Source organism: Abrus precatorius, unplaced genomic scaffold, assembly GCF_003935025.1.
Source record: "Abrus precatorius isolate BTA unplaced genomic scaffold, Abrus_2018 Scaffold2, whole genome shotgun sequence".
Classification (NCBI taxonomy): Eukaryota; Viridiplantae; Streptophyta; class Magnoliopsida; order Fabales; family Fabaceae; genus Abrus; species Abrus precatorius.
The window spans coordinates 33,769,442-33,792,800 of NW_020874362.1; the positions used below are offsets into that span (position 1 = coordinate 33,769,442).

A 23,359-nucleotide genomic window follows, 5' to 3' on the forward strand; every position below is an offset into this window, starting at 1 on the left:
AATATGAAAGTATTTTTTTATATATCATTTTATTTTAGAGTGTTAAACGATTGTGCAAAGAGAAAAATAAGTGTAATAATTAATGTAATAAAAATATAAGAATTGTATAATGTACCGACTGTGCCAACGTGGAAGTTTTGAAATTAGGGAACATAAACCATTTGAGCGCGCGCAAACGCGGATAGCTATGCAGTAACCATCAAAGCTTGGGTTTCTTCCATAACTCAGAAAGCATCTTTTCACCGAGCTTCGAACGGTCGAACGGTTTGCAATGTCTGCAACCAAAGCCGGATCAAGGAAGCGGCTATCCGAATCCGAACGTTCCAAATCCGATAAGAATAACCGTTCAGCCACAGATAATTTCGATCTCGATGTGGATTTCGATCTCTCCGAGTTCGTCTTCAGCGCTTTTGCTTTTTTAATTTTGGTTGGAATTATGATAAAAATTTCTCTTATAATGAAAATTTGCAGTGACATCAAAGGAATCGTGTCGGCGCTGCACCTGATCAGAGATAAGGCTCAGAAGGATGGTCAAAAGAAGAACGACGAGACTATTTCCAGGTACTGCTTTTGCACTTCGCATTTCGATCGTACCTGAATCTTTCATTTTAAATTGGTTTGAATTTTGAAGATTGCACCTGGAATGATTCGAATGTGTAAAACGCTTCTAGCGGTTTTGTTTCTGATTTTGAATCGATGCACATAGCTTACTTCTGTTTCCATTTTCGATCTTCTTTGAAATCCAAACCTGTTTTCCTACGCTTATTTTGTGACTTGTGAACCAGAAACCCGATTCTTATTGTGGACTTGTATTTCTGTTATCAATATTAACACCATAAAATTGAACTTAAACCAGAGTATTTTCTTCTATATATGGAACTGTAAAATTTGATGTAGTCACTATTTTTGTTTTCTTATTTGTTGATTGTTTAATTAACGTTTTTTGGTGATTGGCGCAAAACCGGTGTGATTGGTGTTTTTTGTTTGCGATAGTGTGGCCTCTGAGATTAAATCAATGATCGAGGGATTGAGGTCCAAAATTGAGAAGGACAGGTACGTTTGAAGTCAGAACTGCATGTCTGTTTAGGCTTCTCTGTCTTTTTTATTTCACTGTATAAAAGAGTATATTGTTCTTCCAATTTCAGGCAAAGCTTTGCTAAGGCGCTTTCAAAGAGTTCCAAAGAGGTTTGTAGACGATTATGGTTTATGTATGATATTGATAACTGAGTCATGAGTGGGAAGGGGAAATGCGTGTTTTCCAACACCGGTTTAATCATTGTTGCAATTACAAGCATGCAGTACGAAAGTTCCTTGAAGAACGAAACTGCTAAGTTTCAAGCACTCCATGAGAATTTTTCCAAAGAGAAAGCTACTTCTCTGCAGGCCCTGAAAGGTACTTCCTGCAACATTTTCATCGGTGGACTAACTAGGATCATCTGTTATGAGCGTTGAGCTGCTTCTGAAAGAATGAAAATACTGGTGGTGTCGTAATATAATTTTTTGACAGTAGCTGAAATATATAGTAGTGGTAATTTCTATGAAAAGAAGTGCCACTTTTGAAATATATAGTGGTAAATTGGTAATTCATCTGTTTTATGTGATATAATATAATCATACTCCTTGCTGGTTAGATGCTAACTACTTCTACCAATTGATAGATATTATCTCCAAATTTGAAGAGGAAAAGGAAAAGCTATTTGTCAGATATGAACAAATGAGTAAGCTATACAACTTTATCCGTCTTCAAGAATATGTAAAACTGAAATCCGAATTCAATGATTTTATTCTATAAAACTTTATGAATGCTTTAGGGAAGAAGGAAAGAATTATGCTATCTGAACAAGAAAAAGCCTGCAATGATAAAGTTGCCCAACTGGAACAGTCTTTGAAAAGGAAGAAACAGGTATACTAAGCAGTGGGATCTAGATTTTCAGTATCAATCTGTTCGTGTCGTTCTCAGATTCACACGCTCATATGTTCCTTCAGGCACAGCATTTCTTACTCATTATTTTTTGTCACACAGGACGATAAAACTTTCAGCATTCTAAGGAAAACTCTTGGTTCATTCTTGGAAAGTACCTCAGACGAGGATTTCCCACCTGATGATTGAGACTGCAATACAGAGATATTTTGATTCAGTCACAATCATTGTTTCTGTTCATTTCACAGCAAAATGTCATCGTAGATAAACTCGAGATCAACTCTCTTTAAGTAGTTCCACTTGTATTTTAATCTCTTATTACAATCAGCTGTTAAAAATATAATTCCTTCCAACACAAATTCAGTGCAATATCTGCTTATATTAAGATATATTTTCCCCTAACTCTGAAGCGTTCCTGCAGCCGTTTCTACATCTTTTCTCCATAAGTCTGAGCTACACAGCTCTAGTAGAATACTGAGCTGCACAACTCTAGTAGAAGACCCATTTGTCTTTTAACACTTCTTTTTATCTCAGTAGACGAATTAGGTGTGCGCGCGAATGAAATAAGCTAACCTTTATCATTGAATAGTAGACAAACGATTATGATTGGTTTTACAATTTCAATTAACCTCACCAAATCCTCTCAGCAGTCAAAATGCCAACATGTTAAAGAACTAAAACAGCATCTTACAGAGTAAAATATACCTGCAAATGGCTTTTTTGCCACACGCATTGCACTAGTATTCTTTACAGAAAGTCAATGGATAATTACGGTTGTCAACAGCAGCATAAATGCATATTAAAGTTAGAATTCCAGGTTATTCAAATAATGGAAATGGAGCCTACCACTTTCATTTAAACATGACAAATAAACAATAAACACGAACTATGGGATCAGATATAGATTTTTTTTTTCCCGTTGGAAACATGAAAAACGCCGAATTTAGGAAAGAGAATCAATGATGGACATTTCAAATTATTAATGCTATTTTTTAGGTAAAGTTACAACAGCTAAACCTTTTTCTTTTGTGTTTGAAATGAATGCGATAGAAGACATTGGGTATACTAAAAAGGGTATGAAATTCAATGAATTGAGCTTGAGTCCCTTTCACTACCGGCAGGAAACCAGATGAAACATTATCATGGATAAGGTAAATGTCAAATAAAAGATCATCACATTCTTAAAAGATTGAATTGTTTAGTTTTATCCCCATGTCAATATTTATATTACTTTAGGAAGGGTATTCCACCCCCATTTATGTCCACTAAAATTCAACTTTGGATTTCAGTTTAGTTAAAAACAGGAGAAAAATTGTCATGCTAAGGTAACTGAAACCCACCTCTTACACCCAAGACTTACAGTTCAATAAATAATTCCATTTGGATACATATCTCAAAAACAAAGCAATTTTGAGATTCATCCGTGAAACCCGCCTACCAAATTTGTTTGTTATACAAGAATGGTCCATCTAAGAGGCCAATGTACAGACCACTAACAACCAGCCTTGGAAGGAGTTGGTTTCCTTTGTTGCACAGACCATGGAGGCCGCCTGTTGTGTGCCTGCGCAAAAGAGTGAAATTATTTTTCAAATGAAACTCTTAGTTGTTTTAGGCAACAAAATCTGTAGCAATTGTAGGAAGACTTGGGATTGAATCGAAAGAGGCAAGTCTAACTATCTGAGCGAGAATAAATTCCCATCATGCAGCCCATATAAAAACCAATTAAATAATATTCCTTAAAAAGTAAACACTAGGTCCTCTTTGAGTTGGATGTCTTAAAATTTCAAATTAGTTGTTCTGTAATATACTCAGAGTGAATTCCTCTGTATTTGCACAGAAAACACTTTTTTTTGAATTCCACCGTATTCGGGCATCTCGGATTTTGGTGCTGAGTCTGAGTTCATGTGTATTTAACAGTTCCGAACAAATCAACCATCAATACCAATTGAAATAGAATTTGTAAATATGATCCTTCATTAAGTCAACCACAATATGTATAAATACCTCTTTGTATGTTCTACCTTTCATTATGCATGTTTAAAAGCTTAAGGGAACATTTATATAATTTTTTGACTAAGGGGACATCCATTGTGATCAATTGACATATGAACACTTATTCTATGGTAATTTCATGGTAAGTCTAGTAAAACAAACCCCATCTCAAAAACATAGAAGACTATATTTTTCACATGAAGTATTCAATAAATTAAAAAAAAATGTTTGAAGCTACATAAGTTATACTGACTTCAAAATCAGAGACAGACTACTGCATGAATACAGTTAACATACCCCAATTTCTGTCACAAACCGGCATGAGGAACATCTAACTTGTGAAGAACCATATGGGTACATTAGCAATACTGCACAACTACCACACTTAACTTGTCCAACCTGATCAGCTGTAATGAGGGAAAGGGTTATCGGTAGAAATATCTTGGCACACAAAAAGGGTACTGCCACATGTCATATTTTGAACAAGGAAGTCCGGGGAAATTCAAGAAAATAGAATACAGTGACATAAGTAAAAACTTCAAAATGGAAGGATTTAATATCACCACATAATGTATCTGCATTCATGGAGAGATTTACCATGCAGCCATACTGAAATCTCTAGTTGAAAACTTGGTCTATGATATCATCATCAAATCCAAATGTGATTATTCATTGGAATTTTGCTTCCAACCTGTCTATGAAGACCAGAATGTTCTCTTTATTTTTTAAGGAAAATATTCTATATTTTAACAAATACACAAAATTATATTTGGAAGCTTAGAGCAAACAAATCATATCAGTAGTGTTGGAGCAAGTATAAATTTGCTTATGAAAGGGGGTGTTCGAAATAGCTTCCACAAAACTTATTTGGGTTTATCATATAAGCACTTAAGACTAACATTGAAGATGTTTTGTTAAACTTGGGAAAGTGACCAATGATCCTCCTATAAACTCTTTAACTTGTTCCGATAAACTACACATTGAGGCTCATTGAATTAAAAGCTTGAAACATTATCTCACATATGATGACCTCTAGTTGAATGACCACTTAATTAAATCGTTTATCCAAACTCACCCTCAATCAATCAAATGCATAAAACTAAACTTAAACTTGAGGTTCATAGCAGAGACATGCTAATGTGAGACAGAAGCAAAGATAAATGAGTAACCTTCAAATACAATGTTGACCGTTTGACAGCATGAACATTTGACATGTTTGGCACCACGTGGATATGAAAGCAGGCGACGACACGAACCACAAATCATTTGAGCTGAACCTGTTCACACAGCTTGATAATCAGAGTCATCAAGGTAATACCCAATTTCACAAAACGATTATCAAAATTTCAAAAACATAATAAAAATGGACACTTTCAGTGGCATCTCAAAAACAACCCAGAAACACACAACCAATTCCTTTAAGCCTATTGCGGACTTCAAGATGCTAAAATTGCAATATTGCATCCAACAATCACTTGATAGAAAATGAAATAAATATTCCCATAGTCAGATACACTTCGGAAAAAAAAACAGAAAGAAGGCATGGTTGAGAATAATAAAGGCCTTTAATCCACTTAATTGTGCAGAAGCTGGTTACAAACGCATGAATAATTATAAAAAGTTTAGAAATTTGCACAAAATACCCAAGTGGTTATGGTTGAATTTTAACGTTTGAAGAAAAGCAAAGCATTGGAAAGAGTATAAACCGACCGGAAGGTCGTGGTGGTGGCGGAGTGGGGATGGGTTGCCACCCTGGTGGCGGGCCATCATCGTCGTCTTCTTTGTGTAGTTGTTGATTTTGCATCTTGCTCACTGCTTACACTTTAGTCAATCGATTTGGGTTCCGCTAGGGTAAATGGTACTATACTCGAGTAAATCCTCGTAACAGTCGTCAAGATTACTGTATGATAAGTATATCTTATCAGTTTAATTTTGGTATTTATACTGTTAATTATAATATATTATTGGTAAGATTTTTATATTAATTATTATAAAAATAAAAAATTTTATGGTTATGATCATTATGATTAGATGTTAGTGTAATGCATTTAAATTGAATTTATAAGTTATTTTTCAATTTTTAAGACTATTATTATTTTTAATTTTATAAAATGTTATTTATTTTATCTTATTATTATTATTTTACTTCTTAAAATCAAAAAGTTAAAATTTAAGAAATTAAAATATACGATGCATGTGATTTCTTGACTAATTTAAGAGTTTCCTCTTTTCTAACTGCATTTATTGTTACTGTTGCTTCTGATCTAATTAGAGTTTGCACCTAAGAAGAACGAAAAAATTGTTAGTATTACTAATATTATTTTTTTAATGTGGTAGTAGTAGTTAATTTACAGGGGAAGTGAACAATTTTTTTTTGTAAGATAAAATTGATTTTGGTATGAGATTTATAAATGATATTTTAAATAAAATAATATTTTTAAATAGTTTAAGTTTAATACATTGTCAATGTTAAAATTTTACATTTTTTATATTATTTAAAGAATTAATAAACAACAATTTTTGTTATTATAAATTACATTGAGATATATTTAAAATTATAAAAGTAAATACAAGTTTATATATATTTTTAATGATTTTGTTTACTTTTAATATTTTAATTAATACTCTTGACATTTTTTATATTATTATTCTATCAAATATTAAGACAAGTTAATAAAACCCATCAATTAAATACATGCGATAACTACATCTGTAAAATCATGGGAAACACTGTCAGAACTCAGAACTCAATGAGGTAAGGTACATGATCGTACCTCCCGCTCTTCAGTTCTTGGCCAATTTAGCTAGATAGTAATTCTGTAAACAGTGCTCCCTCTTATTAACAACATGTCTGTTTTCTAATTTAGTGAGTTGAATTCTCAAAGGATTCCAACTATATATATATATATATATACACACACACACTTATTTGTTTTAATATTATATATAGAATCATAATTGAAATTAAATAAAATAAATACATTCTTGATTATAATAAAAATATTATCTTGTTATTATGTTAAGCTTTGCAGGTCCAAATTGAGAGTTACTCAACAGGCCGACAAATGTCTTTTAGCTGTCATAATCAAATTGGTTTGGATACATGTCTTAGGTAAACAATCAAAAGCACCAACTTTAAACTTGCCTACCCAGATGCATTTTGGAGGCCACTAGACCATATATTGGTTACCTAATACTTGCCACACCAGCTAGCATATATATATATATTCACACTGTATAATTTTCTTCTGATCAACTCGACAATCAATTCAAGGTAGTATCCTCCATGACAAAGAGCAAGAGAGTCCTCACACTTTTCCTTAGGTTATTGGCCTTTGGAGCAACCATAGCAGCAATAGTAGTAATGGTAACAAGCCATGACTCCGCTGAGGTCTTAAACCTAACCTTCACTGCAAAATATAGCAATGAGCAAGTATTCAAGTGAGATTTTCATCCCCTTTCTCCTTTTATGAGAGCATGTAAAGAAATGCCTAGTCTATTATTATTAATGATAACCATTTTAACTTAATTAAATTCTCATTGGCTTAGTCCCTATATGTTTTATATATTATAGGTACTTTGTGATAGCTGAAGCCATAGCATGTGCATACAGCCTTATTGTTCTCTTCGCAAGTTCCCAAACTTCACTTTGGCGTTTGGTTGTGATCCTAGATGTGGTAAGCTACCATTTGTGTAACTTTTAATTTCTCACTCTCTATTTAACTTAATTTTGAGCCTTTGTAAAATTATTTAATTACTATCACATTTTTATGGGTCAGGTGATAGCCATGCTACTTTCTTCAAGCGTTTCAGCAGCATTGGCAATAGCTCACGTGGGCAAGAAAGGCAACAGTCATGCTGGTTGGTTACCCATTTGTGGACAAGTTCCTAAATTTTGTGACCATGTTACTGGAGCTCTAGTTGCTGCTTTTGCTGCAGCTCTTATCTACTTTTTACTTATTTTTTCTTCTCTTTATTCTGTACACAACCCACTTCTCCTGTAAAACTACCAGAATACCTGAGAGCTTGTAGCATTTTCTTGTCCCTTCACATCACCTGTATTGATTTATTAATTTATAGTTAGATATATCTATGTCAATGCACTCATCATCGCTGTTAAGAGCGTGGATACATACATAATTATCTGGTTCTGTTTTAATTTTAGAACTGGTTTTATCTATTAATCAGCAGTCAACGAATTTGTTTTCGTTTAACAGTAAGAGTCTACGATATTTAATTAAAACTCAATGTTAAACCTTTATTTAACGTGAATAGAGCGGTAAAATTATTTGCCATTTAAGGACTTGTTTGTAACGTATTTCTATAATGTCATCCATTTTCAATTGAAAATCGATTACGCGTTCAGAAACACTAAACATTGAAGACCTGGTCTAATAAAATACCATTCGAAAGTTTATTTTATTAATTTCAATATTTAAAAGTTAAGTTTTAACAATTGAAAATAATATTTTTTATTAAATTATAAAAATATAATATATATATATTATTATTTTAAAAATCTTACTATTTATTAGTACTTAAATTTAACATTAAGAATCAAAGTTAATATTTTAAAAATTTATAACATAAATTATTATTTTAAAAACATTATTAAACAAATATTTAATTAAAGTATATATCTAAATACATTGTAAGTTTGCAATAATACAGTGAGTTTGATCTCTATAATGTTTCTAACGTGTCATTAACCTTCTGCTCTGTAAAATTGAAGAGTAATATTATTATTGCTTTTTCTTGACATTTATTTTTTTCTCATCATCTACTGTACTTTTATTTTTCTCTACGCACAATTCAACCGACACATGCGAAATTAACATTATTCTTTTAAAAAAAGAGTTATACTATTTTTATAATGATAAATTTTCTCTACTATTTTATTACATCTCCTATTTAATTTTTTTTACCACTCTCTAATTAATAAAAAAAAGAGAAATAAATTTATTGAAGTAAACTATCAAATTAGTTTTACTATTTCTAAAATTCATAAACACAGTTCTCAAACTAATTAAAAATGTTGTTTTAGACTCTAATATATAAAATTGTTAATTATTTTATTTTTTATAATTTTAAAAATTTATTAAAATAATTTACAATCTAAATAAAATATCATTTTAGTTTTCTAACACATACAATTCTTAGTCATTTTAGTTCTCAACATATACAATTAATCAATTATCTTAGTTTTTACCATTATTTAGACATTAGTTTTTTTAATGTACAAGTTGAATTAACACATCAAAGTGTTAGTTAATCATCTCACTAACATTTAATGGTAACATGATAGAGTGACACGCCTTAAAGTTTATTTTTTACTATTTGTTAATTTAGTTTCGAAATAATCTTTAAATTAAAAATTTTATGATAATTAAATTAACTGATTGAATATTTTTATCATCATTAAATGCTGTGTATCGTATTTACACGATACTTAATATTTTAAAGTCATTTTATTTGTTAGAAATATTAATATGTAAATGACAATTGAGACAAATAATTAACAAATGTATAGATTGAAGATTAAAATAATTGATGATGACCTGCATTAAAATTAAAATAATATTTTAATAAATTCTTGAAACTATATAATTGCATACATTGAAAGAATAAAATGGTATTTTTCTCAGTTTCTGAATTATTTTGATAAATTTTAAAAATAATAGAAATTAAATTACTCAAATTTATTATAAAAACAAAAAGTAATTAACTTCTCAAATTAATTCTTATGTTTAAGATTAATCAAAATAGTCCCTAAATTAAGTAAAACATTATTTAGTCTGATGTAATTATTAATATTTTATTCTCTACAATTTTGAGAACTTGTTAAATTGCTTATAATTTAAATAAAATGTCATTTTAGTATTAAAAATGCAACAATAAATTATTTTAGTTCTCAACATATATAATTATTAACTATTTATCTATAATATTGCTTAAATATTAATCATTTTAATAAATAAGATAAGTTGACATGTTATTTAATAATAATGTAAAAAATATTTCATTGGTTAATTTAATCTATATAAAATTTTAATTTTAAAAATTATTTAGAAACCAAATTAACATATTTTAAGAAAAATAAACTTCAAAGCATGTTATTCTATTATGTTATCATTATGCAAAATAATTAATTAACACTTAACTTGTTAAATCAGTTTATCTTGGAACAATTAAAAGTATGATAGAGAATAATATGATTGATTAATAATTGCATATATTATAGAATAAAATAATATTTAATTTAATTTAATGAACATTTTGATAGATTTCATATTTATTCTAAAAACAACATTTCTCCAGGTTCTCTTCCTATCCAAATACTGTTTCCTTTCATGGAAGCCAAAGAGCAGGGGAAGAAAAACTACAACCTTGACGTTGCAGAAAGCCCACCAAAATCTGCAGAATACGAAGCTGTGGTACGTGCAGGACCACATCTGAGACCTCTCCAACAAGCTCACGCTTATATTGTAGTCACAGGCTGTCACCGTAGCCGCGCTCTCCTCACCAAACTCCTCACTCTATCTTGCGCCGCCGGTTCCATCTCCTACACTCGCAGCCTCTTCCGCTCCGTTTCTCACCCCGATTCCTTCCTCTTCACTTCCCTCATCAATGCTTCCTCAAAATTCGGTTTCTCTCTCGATGCCATCATCTTCTACCGTCGCATGCTCCTCTCTCGCATTGCACCTTCCACTTACACCTTCACCTCTGTCATCAAAGCCTGTGCTCATCTTTCTGCTCTCCGACTCGGTACAATTATTCATTCCCACGTTTTGGCTTCTGGGCATGCCTCAGATTCCTTTGTCCAAGCTGCATTTGTTGCGTTCTACGCCAAATCAAGTGCGCTTGGTGTTGCCCGGAAGGTGTTCGATAAGATGCCTCAACCAAGTCTCGTTGCTTGGAACTCCATGATATCTGGTTAGAGTAATGCGCCAAATTACAGACACCTGAAATTTTATTCACACACACACACTCAAAAATCATATTTATTGTGTATTTAATTAATTAAGATTAGACAACTCTATTTTGATAATATTAAGAATTAAGTGTGTTTTTTATTTTATATATATTTGAAGAAATAATTACTTTTTTAATTTATCGGGAGAATTTTTAAAAAACAATTGATTATTTACCAAAATTAGGTTTTACCAAATAGTTACATTAGGTTTTACCAAGATTACAGACACCTGAAATTTTATTCACACACACACTCAAAAATCATATTTATTGTGTATTTAATTAATTAAGATTAAACAACTCTATTTTGATAATATTAAGAATTAAGTGTGCTTTTTATTTTATATATATTTGAAGAAATAATTACTTTTTTAATTTATCGGGAGAATTTTTAAAAAACAATTGATTATTTACCAAAATTAGGTTTTACCAAACAGTTACATTAGAGGATGGTAATTTGATAATTTTAAGGATTAAATTAAGTGGTATTCGTAGTTTGAAGAACTAACATGATATTTTAGCTGTTCAGGTTATGAACAGAACGGGCTTGCCAATGAAGCAGTGGGGTTGTTTAACAAGATGCGAGAATTGGGGATTGAACCTGATTCCGCAACTTTTGTTTGCGTGTTATCTGCTTGTTCTCAACTGGGATCGCTTGATCTGGGGTGTAGGGTGCATGACTATATCGTTAGCAGTGGAATTCGTGTGAATGTGGTTCTTGCTACCTCGTTGATAAACATGTTCTCGCGGTGTGGTGACGTTAGGAGAGCGCGTGCGGTTTTTGATTCAGTGAATGAGAGGAATGTTATTACGTGGACAGCTATGATATCTGGGTATGGTATGCATGGTCATGGTGTTCAAGCAATGGAGCTTTTCCATGGAATGAAAGCATGGGGGATAGTGCCTAATAATGTAACTTTTGTTGCTGTCTTATCTGCTTGTGCTCATGCAGGGCTAATAGACGAAGGGCGTTTTGTGTTTGCAAGCATGAAGCATGAGTTTGATCTTGTTCCAGGAGTGGAGCACCATGTTTGCATGGTTGATATGTTTGGGAGAGCTGGGTTGCTCAATGAAGCATACCAATTTGTTAAAGGACTTAGTCCTGAAGAACTTGTTCCAGCAATTTGGACTGCAATGCTTGGGGCTTGCAAGATGCATAAGAATTTTGATATTGGGGTGGAAGTTGCTGAGTATCTCATCTCTGAAGAGCCAGAGAATCCTGGCCATTATGTATTGCTTTCTAACATGTATGCATTAGCAGGAAAGATGGATAGAGTGGAATCTGTTAGAAACATAATGATCCAAAAAGGTCTTAAAAAGCAAGTAGGTTATAGCACAGTTGATTTCAACAATAAAACTTATCTTTTTAGCATGGGTGACAAGTCTCACCCTGAGACAAATGCAATTTATCATTATTTGGATGAATTGATGTGGAGGTGCAAGGAAGCAGGTTATGCCCCTGTTTCTGAATCGGCAATGCATGAGTTGGAAGAAGAAGAGAGGGAGTATGCTCTTAGATATCATAGTGAGAAGCTTGCAGTAGCATTTGGACTGATGAAAACTAGCCATGGAATGACTCTCAGGATTGTCAAGAACCTTAGGATATGTGAAGACTGTCATTCAGCGATTAAGTTCATTTCTATTGTGACAAATAGAGAGATAATCATTCGGGATAAACTTCGTTTCCATCATATTAGAGAAGGCTCTTGTTCTTGTTTAGATTATTGGTGATGAGAATTTAAACCCACGTGAATCTGATTAATTGGAGATTCTTTTGAGAACAAACTCTTGATGGAATGATAATGATTTCATATACAACCACCAAAATATATGTGAGGAATAATATAATATGGCATGCAAGACAAATTACGAGAATTTGGGTTGCTATTATCAAGTGAAATTCACCAGTATAATTGCGGCAAGCATTGATTATTCCCTAAGAAAAAAGTCAACGTCAAATCACATTTTATTAGCATACACTGTTTTATATAAATAGTATATTTATAAATAAATGTAAAAAGTTGCAAATGTTATTGTTCGTTATTCAATATACACAGTAATTTCAAGTGTTAGTAATATGAACATGCATAAAAATAAAAATGAGAAAGATTGTTAAGTGAGAACTAAAGTTGAAAGCAACTAGAACAATAAATGTGGAGAGCATCGAGGAAAAATATTATCATATTTTAAATTTATTTAAAACTTAGTAATTTATTTAAAAAGAAAATGGTATTTAGCATGAATAGTTTCCAATGGTAAATGATGAATTGAAAAGTTACTAATGAATCTTTGTATAACTCTACATTTAAAACAATTTACAATTACATTTAACTGAGTATTTAATTGGATTTATAGTTGATTCAAGGTTAATTGTATTAAAAAATTGACAAAATTAGTGATTTTATTCTCTAATTTAAAAGGTAAATTCAATTTCGTCATTTAACTTTATTTTAATTTAATTTGTTCTTCTAATTTATAAAAAAAAAAAAATTAAATAAGTCATCTCTATTAAAAAATGTTAATTTTATTAATATTTTTTGTTTTTTTTATCACGTGTTGTGCACTGTTTATTATTTTCTTTCTTAATTAATTTATATATTATTCATTTTGTTCCTCAAGATTTTAAATTTTTTCTCATCTTTTTTTCTTCTTCCTTTTTTTTCAATTCAAATACTTAATGTGTGTGCTTCAAAATAAAGTTAAAAATATTTTAATAGAAAAACCTTATTTAAATCTGTTTTTAAAAGTTAGAAAGCTAAAATCAATCAAAATAAAGTTAGAGAATAAAATTAAATTTATCATTTAAGTTAGAAGATAAAAATATTAATTTTACCTAAAAAATTCATGAAATCAAGTTGCTATTATCATTGTTGTTGTTGTTAATATTATTATTATTATTATTGAAGTTAAGGTTAACCTAAAATCAAATCAACTATATATTCTTACACCATTTCAAATTTGAATTAGGCTTAACTCAATCTCCAAAAACTAACTCAGAATTGCTGAAATTATAGGTTTTACTTTGATCATATCCACAAATATATTTCAAGTGAATAAATTAGAGGACTGCAGTAATACATGTTATTCTTAAATTCATTATCATAGTATTTTCCTCTCATATTTCTTTTGGTTTATATATTTATTCCACAAACAAATCATTCCAATCATTGTATTTCTTATTTCATATTTTACATCTACAAGCCACGATGTGATACATACACATGCCACGAGCACAAGTCTGTTATGTTGATTGATTGATCAACATATTACCAAACCACCAAAGTACAAAACCCACATATTAAATTGATATTAAACTGATACGTGTAAACATATGATATTAAACATAAGATTGGAATATCTTGGTCGGGAAATTTGACAGTTACTTACAACTTAGTAGCAAAAGGTTGTTTTTGAAGATCAACAAATTGACTGCAATCAATTCCCCTATCAGAAAAAGACTCTACAAGCTTGGGGAAGAGCTTAGCAAGCATAATTTTAAATCCTGTTGAAGTCCCCTTCCGGTTTTCATGTTCGGTTTTCGCACAACCAAAAGCACATCCAATTGAAGCCCCTTCAAGATATGCCTTGCAAGCAAGAAGTATATGTTGGGAGCGTTTTCTAAAGTGCTCTTCAACCAGTGCCTCAAAATGCTGCATCAGACATCATTGTCAGTCGCAATTCCATTCATATGATTACTTCAAGGACTAAGATGGACCCCTTTTTTGCACCATAATCTAGAAACAGGGCCATATATAGGATTCAAAGCCTAGAAACCACAGTTTAATCTAGAGTATATTAGTATAATAATTTTTCATGCCAAGAAGTATGAAAAATTGGAAATCATGGACAGAACAGCTAGATCTGATCCTCTCCAAATAGGGAAATAAATATATCTTTGACCAATTCACCAATTTATCTTCAAAATGAACCTACTCTTTCGCTGAGAAATTATTTATTTTTATTTAAATATGCACAATATCTGGGTTATGCTCTAGCAGTGTCTTATGCATTTGTGTGTTCTTGACACATTTTTGGCATGTTGTACTTATTATTTAAACCAATGGTCAACATACAACTAACCGGAGATGCCACTATGAATTATCGTCTATTCATATATAATCAAATACAGGAAAATCTATGTATAGAAGTAGTAATTTACCTTTGGAGGCTTTCTTATAAGATATAGCATCGATTTGGTTGTGACAAGGAAAGCATTTTCATTGTAACTGATGGAGTTTTTCTCTCCCTCAGCTCTACCAATTTGTTGGTCATATCCAGCCTCATTGAAATAAGGTTTCTCGTTAAGGACAAGGGCCTGAAGGGAGAGAAGGACTTGAAGAATAGTGGAGGCTCCAGGGTTCCACACTTCAGTGCCTGTGCCTGTCCAAGTGTTTAGGAGACTCAGACAGATTTTCCCTGACTCATATAAATTAGGATTTAATCGGAGTCCACCAGAATTGTAGTGCACCATCTGCATGGGATTTCAAAGGCCATGATTACAACATGAGATCTTTGAACATGAGCAGTTTCAATATAGACGATTTTCTACAAAATGCATGGGATTTAACTGAACTTCTCATTTCGATGAAGTGGAGAACCTTATAAACAAGGGTGATGATGCATGAATTATAAGTAAATAATTAACAAGCACTGAAAACTATGTTTAGAAAGCTTACAGGAGGTTCAGTGGGATACTCAGGAGGGAAGCATATATCAAAGAAAAACACCCCGTCATGATAAGGTGTTCCAGATGCACCAACAATAGCTGCTCGCATGAGATCCATTCTTTCTTCAAACACACGAACATATATAGTTTCTGTTTTGGTCAACAAGGATTGTTAGTGCATTTGCAGAAACTGCTATGAATATTTACAATGTACTTCTAACAGATTTCACGTTTCATAAGTAAATGAAGCAATCAACACATGGCATGACTCCAAATTACATTACAGGCTACTTATTTTTGGCTTGTTTCCAGGTTAAATTTTCAATGATCAGTAATGAATAATGATTACATGATAACGTTTTACTTCAATTAAATTTATGGACTCACTTTTACAAGATGAAATTTTGACAATGTTTCATTTTCTCTTTACAACTACCACCATTTTGGTTTCTACTTCACAGTAATTTACTCAAGCTAAGGATCCTGATCTTAAAATCAAAATTTTCTCTCAAATTTAACTTCCCTATTTGCCTTATGAAAAATTGTCCATTGGCAGTGTCTACGAATCAATAAGGTATAAACAGATACCATGTCATCTTGCCATAATGACTAAGGGAATTACAAAGGTTATCAATCTCGGTCCATAAAGTGGCAGAGATGCATTCTATAACAACACAGACTTCATTGTATGTAAACGTGTGGTTTAAAATAAATAAGATAAAGTATGCACCAGGAAGATTTTTTTCGAGGATGCTCCATTCTTGCTGAACCTTTTTCACCCAACCTTTTTTTACCTACAAAGGAGAAAAAATATTTAGCCTGATACATCACTGTAATATGGTATGCCACTTTTGAGTGATGATGAATTACTAACCTGTGATAATGACAACACTTTTCCCTCATCATGAAAATGGTGATCACAGCAATTTTCTATGATATCAAACTGCTTAAACTGGTTTGAATTGTTGTTGTCTAAAGAAAATGGAAAATCATTCTTCTCATGAATCTTAATAACTTCTGGATATGATGTTTTGTCTTCAGGAGACTGCAACTCAATCATTGGATCTTGTTCAGCATAGAGGTTACAAGTCTCCAAATCTTTCTTATCAAGAAAGTCTGATTCATTATCCTTTCCAAATGGAGATACTGAGGAAGCTGCTCCTGAAAGTGAATTTTCACCAAGTGTTTGGAATATGCTGGCTTTTATGCTGGAGAAAAGTTCAAAGGTAGCTCGAGGAAGGGAAAAAGAACTACACTCCCCAAGATAGTTTTCACAATTCTCTATATTTCTATCATCATTTAACAAGTCCTGATCATCAAATGTGACATATCAGTTTATAATTGGACAGCTGCATTTGGAAGCTCATGATCAGCAATTAATCTTTGAAAAGTATAATTTAGGATGATAATGCCAATAATTTCCACACTAAACATTTTTGACAAATTAAAATGAATGCAAAAGTTCCTTGAGTGTTTTCTTTTGCTCTATCAACTATCTGGCTTTTCAGTATAATTTCCAAGCCCAGACTTTTGGGTCTCAAATGTCCCAATTCGATAATCCATTCAACAAATGAAAGTAATACACAAGCATACACATTAATACACTTAGAATCACACAGAGATACAAAACATGAAAAAAAAGATATTCCCTAACCTTTCTCTTCTGGTCAGAAGGTAGGCTTCCATGTTCAATCATCTCTTGAGTTAACTCTTCAACATTTGTCTCATAAAAAGCGGGTGTAACAGTTGAACCTTCATGTTTATCAATCCGATAAATTTCATTAGGTGAAGCCTGTTGGGCAAAACAAAAAAAAGAAATTCATACGTTACCTCCAGTGAAGGAAAAGATATAAATTAATGTATACATTGCCACAGAATATGAGAAACAACTTTGGGAAAGCTATAAAATCAAAGGAATTATGGGAAAAGGTATTTCCATTTTAGGACTAATTAACCACTTGGATGGTTACTCAAGTCATTCAAGTGGCTACTCACAAACCATGACAACCATATTTTGAATATGAATGGGAGAGTTATCTATTATATTTGAAGCTATTAGAAAAATCATCCTAAACCAATCTTAACAACACTAACCAGCATGTCAAAATCAACCACTGTTTAAGCTCTGAAAGATCTTATATCTAGCAAACATGCACATAGTCACAGTGACACACATTTAAAAATAACACTACCATGTAAAAGGAGCATTGAGGATTAATAAGCTAATAGGATCAAACTGTTCATCAAGATACTGAGATTTGGGAAGCATAAATTTCATGAGTTCTCCAGCACCACATTCATCTATTAGCCTCGTAAACTACAGTATATTAAATACAGAAAATTATATATCATACCTTGGTAGTGAAACCAGTAGCCCATTTCACCTCCACATACCCATCATCGAAACCAGTAACATTGCCAATACAGTTCAGGAAATAATTATCAGGGAACTCATCCTGATAACTCATTTGGTTCCTGGTTTTGGGAGCAACCTCCATATTCAAGTTAGGCACTGACTTTTCCTTTTCTTTATCAGCTTGGTGACCAAGCTGTTTTTGAGCCGCCTTGAACATAATATCACCAAAAAAACAGGAGTAGTCTGGGTGCTCTACAAGTTCATAGGCACTCACAGTTTCCTCCATTTTGTCTTCATCCAAATTATCAGGGTCGGATATGGAAACAGTTTTCCATTCTACCTTTACGATACGCTCCTTTGCATCCACACATTGGACGACACCCCATCTTTGACTGCAAGGCTTAAGAGGATCATCAGAAGCACCTTTTTCCAGCACAAACTGGTGAGGCCAAAATTCATGATTGTTCATAACATTCACTGGGAGCAAATTCTCTGGATCCAATCCCAAAGTACATTCACCATTTTGCCACACAATATCAACTTTGGTCTTTATCTTCCCAATTATAAACAAGTCACCAATGTAAGAGTTAAGGTTACTTCTCTCATACCCTCTTGTCATACAATGCTCCATTGTAAGATCACTTTTAGGCATATGTTGAATAATCTGTTCCTTTTGGTCAGCAACTGAGAGCATGCACCAATCCCCAAGCTGCCAGTTTGCATGTGAAAAACATGATAATACATTCAAGTTCTTAGAATCTTGCCAGCATTGGGGAGCATTTGCATTCAAATTGCAACCCACAAGAACAGATGCAAGCCAGTTAACATACACCAAGCCTGCTTCCACATCACAAACAGTTCCTTCATCTTGATTGTCACTCCAAGTGCCACATAGCCATCTAGCTGATTTAGAAGCATTGGACATAACCTTTACTCTCTGCCCTGGATAGTATGGATACTGCGAATCTTCAGGAAAATTACGAGTCAGTGATAAAATCTTCTCTTTTTCCAAGGCAATGATATCACATTTAGCTCCATCATCAAACAATACAGTGACTTTGTCCACCACCCTTTGAATCCGACCAAACCATGGCCCCTTAATTACATAATCACCTTCTGAAATGGAGCGAATCTTCAAAAGCTTCTTGGAGTTCACATTTTTAAATACTTTTTTTCCTTTAACACTTTCCAAATCCACAAACACATCAACATTTATGACCCTACCCATTTGTCCAGATGGGTCTGACAAAGAGCACACCACATCCCCAAGAACAAATGCTCTTTCAAATGAAAGAAAGTCATCAATCTTTCCAATGCTTTCCTCTAAACTTGATAGAATGCTCTGAGCTTTCCCACCATACAGAAAATCAATTTCCTCTTGATCCTCGCTGCTGCTGCTGTCACTGGAAGTCTCCCAGTCCGAATCACTAGTGATAGGATCCATCAATTATGTACCTGTCATAATATATGATTATAACATCAATTAAACTGCTGAAGTACAATAAAATGACATGATAACATAGCAATAGGAAAAAAAAGAGCTTTTAGTTCATGTATGGGAATTCTCACCAGATTCTAAAATAGATGGAATCAGAATTATTCTTCACCAAGTGCTAAGTGGTATGTTGAGGAGAAAGGACACAAACTGTTAATGCGGAGGTAGATTTAACGCTGTAAAATTTTTCCTTTGAATGAGACCTATGTTTGAAAGATAAATAAATTAGTAATCTATCTTGAAATGTTGCTTTGGATACTTTAAAATTGTAGATAAACTTTTAACATATCCATAAATGAACATTAACAACAAACAGGGATTCAAAAATTTCTTTACCTCCTCAAGCAAATTAACCCAGAGTGTATGTATTGTGATCACAATAGATATGATGATATTGCCTTCAATCAGTTCAATGGATAATTGTGTGTAATACAAAATATCTCTGATTGATACTACTTTCTGTCACAGATAGTCAGAATCTCCAAAAGATTATATTGATCACTGAAATTGGAGATCTGATGCCAAAGGAGATTTGCCCGATTGAGTAATAGGAATCAATCAAGGACCCCAAAATGCCAAAAGAGATATCCCAATTTGGAACAGAATGTCAAAGAAACTCTTGATTTTTTTGGTTGGTTTACCGGATGGATAATTTCTAGTTATTTGAGGAAGCAGACCACGACAATCAAAAGATGCCAAAGGAGATTTGCCCTACTGAAAGGGTTGAGTTCCAACAGAAAGTACTTCTGAATGGTAATACTTTTGCAGAAGGCAAAAGTTGTATTTCATATATTTTTACAAACTGGAATCCAACCAAAGGAAATTAAGTAACTTTTGCCAAAGGAGATTTGCTCAGTACAGCTGAATCTTCAAACATAAATAATTGCAAAAGGGAGAGAAAATTTCCTCTTCCAAGATTGAGGTTACACTGCCAAAGGAGATTTGCTTCCACAACAAGGCCTAACACTATTTATCAGGTCTATCTGGTATCAGGAAAGCTTGGTCAATATCCCGAACCAATAAAATTCCAGAGTTGCAATCCGGAATGGTTTAGCCACTCAACAGAAATATTTTCTGCTTCTTGATTCACAGCAAGAGGGAGAATTTCAAACACAATTGCCATTGGCGAAAGGGCTTCTGTTACCAGATTATTTCTTTTGAACCTGCAACAAAATGACTACTGAGTGATTCTTCCAAACCTTTTCCATGAAAAGAAAATGGAAATAACAAAAGAATGATATTGCAGATAACTAAGCTGACTACTTTATAGTGTAGTGTAGCATCATAGTTCACGGGGTAAGAGAATTTCTTTCAATAAATAAATGTTTAATTATACATCAAAGAAATAGAATTTAAAGGAGTGGCTGAGTTTTGACAAACAAAACGAAAAGTTATAAAAGTGTAGAATTAATATTTTCTCTAAATTCCCTACATTTCGATAGGTTAGAAAATAATAAAATAAGACACATGCACATTATTTATTTACGGGAAATGTTAACCTCAACTCTGAGAACTGATAATAGTAAAATTTTACTAAAAAAAAGTATTTATCACACTTTTATAGTAATAAATGTGTTCCTTCTTAATAAAAACTTACTACTGGTGGATTCTTAAACTTAAGCCTAAGGATTAAAGTTAACAACACCCTTTATTTATACATACAAAATCCAATCTAGCATCCTACTTCGTATGGAAACCATTGTCCACAAATCACGGGGATCTTGCACTTCAAATTTCAAGAAAAAGAAAATCCCACCGTCTCAAGTTGGTCATTTGAAAAAGATAGAGGTAAAAAAAAGGTGATATAGCATATCTTTTCATTACAAAATCACAATGATATAGTAGAATCCATTAAACAAACTACAATTTGTTATTGGCAAATTAACCACAGCTTTATTGCTTTAATTGGAATAATAATCCCAAAGTTTTATTGATCCTTGGAATTCACTTGAAATCTCTTCTAACATAATCATGTTGTATGGAAATCAACTTTCTCGAATCCAGCACAATCAAACACATAATCTAGCATTAGATTGAGTATACACAAAGAAAGTTGCAATCTTCAACACATAACTAAATCTAAGATAAGAGTTAAAAGAAAACGGGTTAAATTTGCAGAGCAAGGAAGTACCATTAGCACCTTTGAGATGATAGGAGCCATATAAGCTATAAAAGGCATAGAAGCAAGAAACATCCATGACTCTAACCACCAAATGAAGGAACTCCATCCACAGGAACATAACAAATTGAAAGTAGCTACTTCTGAAATTTTGCTTTAAGCTTCAAAAAACTAGCTTGCTCTCTTTTCCTAGCTAAGAAATTTTCAGGCTTATTAGAAATAGGAAAAGGTGGGTATTGTTCAAATAGGCTTAGTTCCACGGCCAGTTCCACCATCCTCCACATCACCACAAAGCTTTGGACCCATTGCAGGGAAACACTGTTTCTCTCTGAAATGCTAAGGCTTTGGTGAAGGAGGGAACTAGTGTTAGTGTAACGAATAAAGCCTTTTTCTTACATATAAATAGTGTTACTATTTGAACCAACTGAAACGAATATACCAGATACTAGAGACACAAAATACTACTTCGAGACAGTTTGTGTTTAATTACTTGTTTGCCCTCACTGTATGTGACACAGAAGTCAAACACTTTGAAACTGGTCTGAAGCCACTAAGTAACTATAATTGACTTAATGAAAGGTTTGATGTCACTATGTCACAATTAACTCTGTTGGTTTGCTGTGTGTGTTTTTCTGTTTTTCTTCTAGGGTAAAATTGGTAGCTAGGAAATTTTTTAGGGTCGACCGTTGTCATTTTATTAAGGGATAAAAGGTTGATTATGATGAAATTATTTTGGTTATTATTATTATTATTATTATTATTATTGTGTTAAAAAAAAAATTTATACTGCATGATACAATAAATTGTACTGGGAAAACTCGTTTTCTTTCCAATAGCAAAAAATTAAGAGTATATAAAAATAACCCTTTTCTATATATGAAAACTAATTTAGTTTTTATCATTACATTTATCTAAATGTATTTGATATTAATTGATCTTTTGTTACGTAAATCCATGCACAATCTAATAGTTGTATATGTTTATTATGTTGCCTATTATCCATATAACATAGTCTAATTTTTTACATGTACCCCCCTACTAAATCTTCCAACTTATTATATTCATATTTCGTTAACTTACTTTTTAAACTGAGAATTTTATTTTTATTTTAGTTATTAAGAATTAATTGAAGAATGACATATTTTGGCAATAGTTGACAATAATCAGTTACATAGTATGTTTAGATCCGTAGTAAAAAAATTGAAAATTAATAATGTGTTAAATTTATTTTCAAGAAACTTATTTTTTAACAAATTAATTTTCATATATGTTACGCATAAGGAATTTAAAGACAAAGTGGTCTTGCATTTTCTTTTTGCGTTTCTCATAATATCATTCCATGCATGTAGTAGGTAGAAAAAAATCTCCTCAATCAGGTGCTAAATAGTATGTTTTCTATACATGAATCTTGGATTCAATCAAAAGGCCACGTGCTTTAGATATCTAAAGCCTTTCACTTTTTTGTTTTGATTATATGAAAAGAGTAGGACCGTCGAGCAAATTTTAAAAGAACAAAACACAACTCAAAAACAAATTGAATCCTCAATATTGTTATGGCTTTTTCAATCCTAGCACCGTTTCATGTAATAAAAATTTATATATAGTGATTTTTTATTAAAAAAATATATTTAATGTATTAATATTACTAAATGTTATCATTTTTAATAAAAAAAAAACTTATTTTTTATTACATGTAATTTGTACAAATTAAAAAAATGATATTACTAATCTACTTAAAATTTAATCCAAAAGACAAAAAGAAATGAAACATCTCATGCTTTACTTTTTCTCAATTTGAAGCGTTAAATAACTTACATTGTCTTTACTTTCTGTTGATT

The 23,359-nt window shown here is 32.1% G+C and overlaps 5 protein-coding genes across 14 annotated transcripts; 3 read left to right on the forward strand and 2 right to left on the reverse strand.

Moving 5' to 3' along the window:
• Positions 1–267: 267 nt before the first annotated feature.
• LOC113858892 (DNA ligase 1) lies at positions 268–2,110 on the forward strand. Its single transcript, XM_027491686.1, has 8 exons — positions 268–393; positions 472–561; positions 994–1,053; positions 1,146–1,185; positions 1,300–1,393; positions 1,659–1,718; positions 1,812–1,903; positions 2,024–2,110. Exons 1-8 carry the CDS (start codon positions 272–274, stop codon positions 2,108–2,110), a joined length of 645 nt encoding a protein of 214 aa, XP_027347487.1. The 5' UTR covers positions 268–271.
• Positions 2,111–3,184: 1,074 nt separating this feature from the next.
• Positions 3,185–5,800, reverse strand: LOC113858893 (protein LOL2). Of its 2 annotated transcripts, none has more exons than XM_027491687.1 (4): positions 5,624–5,800; positions 5,083–5,190; positions 4,211–4,320; positions 3,185–3,482 (listed from the first exon to the last, which is right to left on the reverse strand). In XM_027491687.1, the coding sequence occupies exons 1-4, from the start codon at positions 5,715–5,717 to the stop codon at positions 3,414–3,416; spliced, it is 381 nt and encodes a 126-aa protein (XP_027347488.1). In that variant the 5' UTR covers positions 5,718–5,800; the 3' UTR covers positions 3,185–3,413. The 2 variants fall into 2 exon arrangements, with proteins under 2 accessions (XP_027347488.1, XP_027347489.1); XM_027491688.1 differs by having other exon boundaries at positions 3,193–3,482; positions 5,620–5,800.
• A 1,399-nt stretch (positions 5,801–7,199) lies between these two features.
• Positions 7,200–7,917, forward strand: LOC113859884 (CASP-like protein 1C3). Its single transcript, XM_027492549.1, has 3 exons — positions 7,200–7,354; positions 7,488–7,590; positions 7,693–7,917. Exons 1-3 carry the CDS (start codon positions 7,200–7,202, stop codon positions 7,915–7,917), a joined length of 483 nt encoding a protein of 160 aa, XP_027348350.1.
• A 2,346-nt stretch (positions 7,918–10,263) lies between these two features.
• Positions 10,264–12,616, forward strand: LOC113859885 (pentatricopeptide repeat-containing protein At2g33760). The gene is made up of 2 exons (XM_027492550.1): positions 10,264–10,846; positions 11,415–12,616. Exons 1-2 carry the CDS (start codon positions 10,264–10,266, stop codon positions 12,614–12,616), a joined length of 1,785 nt encoding a protein of 594 aa, XP_027348351.1.
• Positions 12,617–14,045: 1,429 nt separating this feature from the next.
• On the reverse strand, positions 14,046–21,894 carry LOC113858479 (probable ubiquitin-conjugating enzyme E2 24). 9 transcript variants are annotated; one of them, XM_027491154.1, is made up of 10 exons: positions 21,534–21,894; positions 19,739–20,565; positions 19,477–19,605; positions 17,906–19,362; positions 17,206–17,343; positions 16,426–16,860; positions 16,282–16,345; positions 15,562–15,701; positions 15,045–15,356; positions 14,046–14,535 (listed from the first exon to the last, which is right to left on the reverse strand). In XM_027491154.1, exons 4-10 carry the CDS (start codon positions 19,349–19,351, stop codon positions 14,269–14,271), a joined length of 2,802 nt encoding a protein of 933 aa, XP_027346955.1. In that variant the 5' UTR covers positions 19,352–19,362; positions 19,477–19,605; positions 19,739–20,565; positions 21,534–21,894; the 3' UTR covers positions 14,046–14,268. The 9 variants fall into 9 exon arrangements, with proteins under 9 accessions (XP_027346955.1, XP_027346956.1, XP_027346958.1 ...); XM_027491155.1 differs by having other exon boundaries at positions 21,543–21,875; XM_027491152.1 differs by having other exon boundaries at positions 14,172–14,535; positions 19,477–19,531; positions 21,543–21,875.
• Positions 21,895–23,359: the final 1,465 nt, after the last annotated feature.

Bases quoted from the DNA above. Each gene is read 5' to 3' on its own strand.
- LOC113858892 (XM_027491686.1), top strand. From the start codon at position 272: ATGTCTGCAACCAAAGCCGGATCAAGGAAGCGGCTATCCGAATCCGAA. The intron at 1,054-1,145 runs GTACGTTTGAAG...TTCCAATTTCAG, and splicing joins TCCAAAATTGAGAAGGACAG to GCAAAGCTTTGCTAAGGCGC. The intron at 1,719-1,811 runs GTAAGCTATACA...TGAATGCTTTAG, and splicing joins TGTCAGATATGAACAAATGA to GGAAGAAGGAAAGAATTATG.
- LOC113858893 (XM_027491687.1), bottom strand. From the start codon at position 5,717: ATGCAAAATCAACAACTACACAAAGAAGACGACGATGATGGCCCGCCA. The intron at 4,321-5,082 runs GTTACTCATTTA...CCCTCATTACAG, and splicing joins GGTCAACATTGTATTTGAAG to CTGATCAGGTTGGACAAGTT. The intron at 3,483-4,210 runs GTATGTTAACTG...TCTTTTGCGCAG, and splicing joins GGTTTGTGACAGAAATTGGG to GCACACAACAGGCGGCCTCC.
- LOC113859884 (XM_027492549.1), top strand. From the start codon at position 7,200: ATGACAAAGAGCAAGAGAGTCCTCACACTTTTCCTTAGGTTATTGGCC. The intron at 7,355-7,487 runs GTGAGATTTTCA...TATATATTATAG, and splicing joins AGCAATGAGCAAGTATTCAA to GTACTTTGTGATAGCTGAAG. The intron at 7,591-7,692 runs GTAAGCTACCAT...TTTATGGGTCAG, and splicing joins TGGTTGTGATCCTAGATGTG to GTGATAGCCATGCTACTTTC.
- LOC113859885 (XM_027492550.1), top strand. From the start codon at position 10,264: ATGGAAGCCAAAGAGCAGGGGAAGAAAAACTACAACCTTGACGTTGCA. The intron at 10,847-11,414 runs GTTAGAGTAATG...TTAGCTGTTCAG, and splicing joins TTGGAACTCCATGATATCTG to GTTATGAACAGAACGGGCTT.
- LOC113858479 (XM_027491154.1), bottom strand. From the start codon at position 19,351: ATGGATCCTATCACTAGTGATTCGGACTGGGAGACTTCCAGTGACAGC. The intron at 17,344-17,905 runs GTATGATATATA...TTTGCCCAACAG, and splicing joins CTACTGGTTTCACTACCAAG to GCTTCACCTAATGAAATTTA. The intron at 15,357-15,561 runs GTAAGCTTTCTA...AATCCCATGCAG, and splicing joins AGTATCCCACTGAACCTCCT to ATGGTGCACTACAATTCTGG.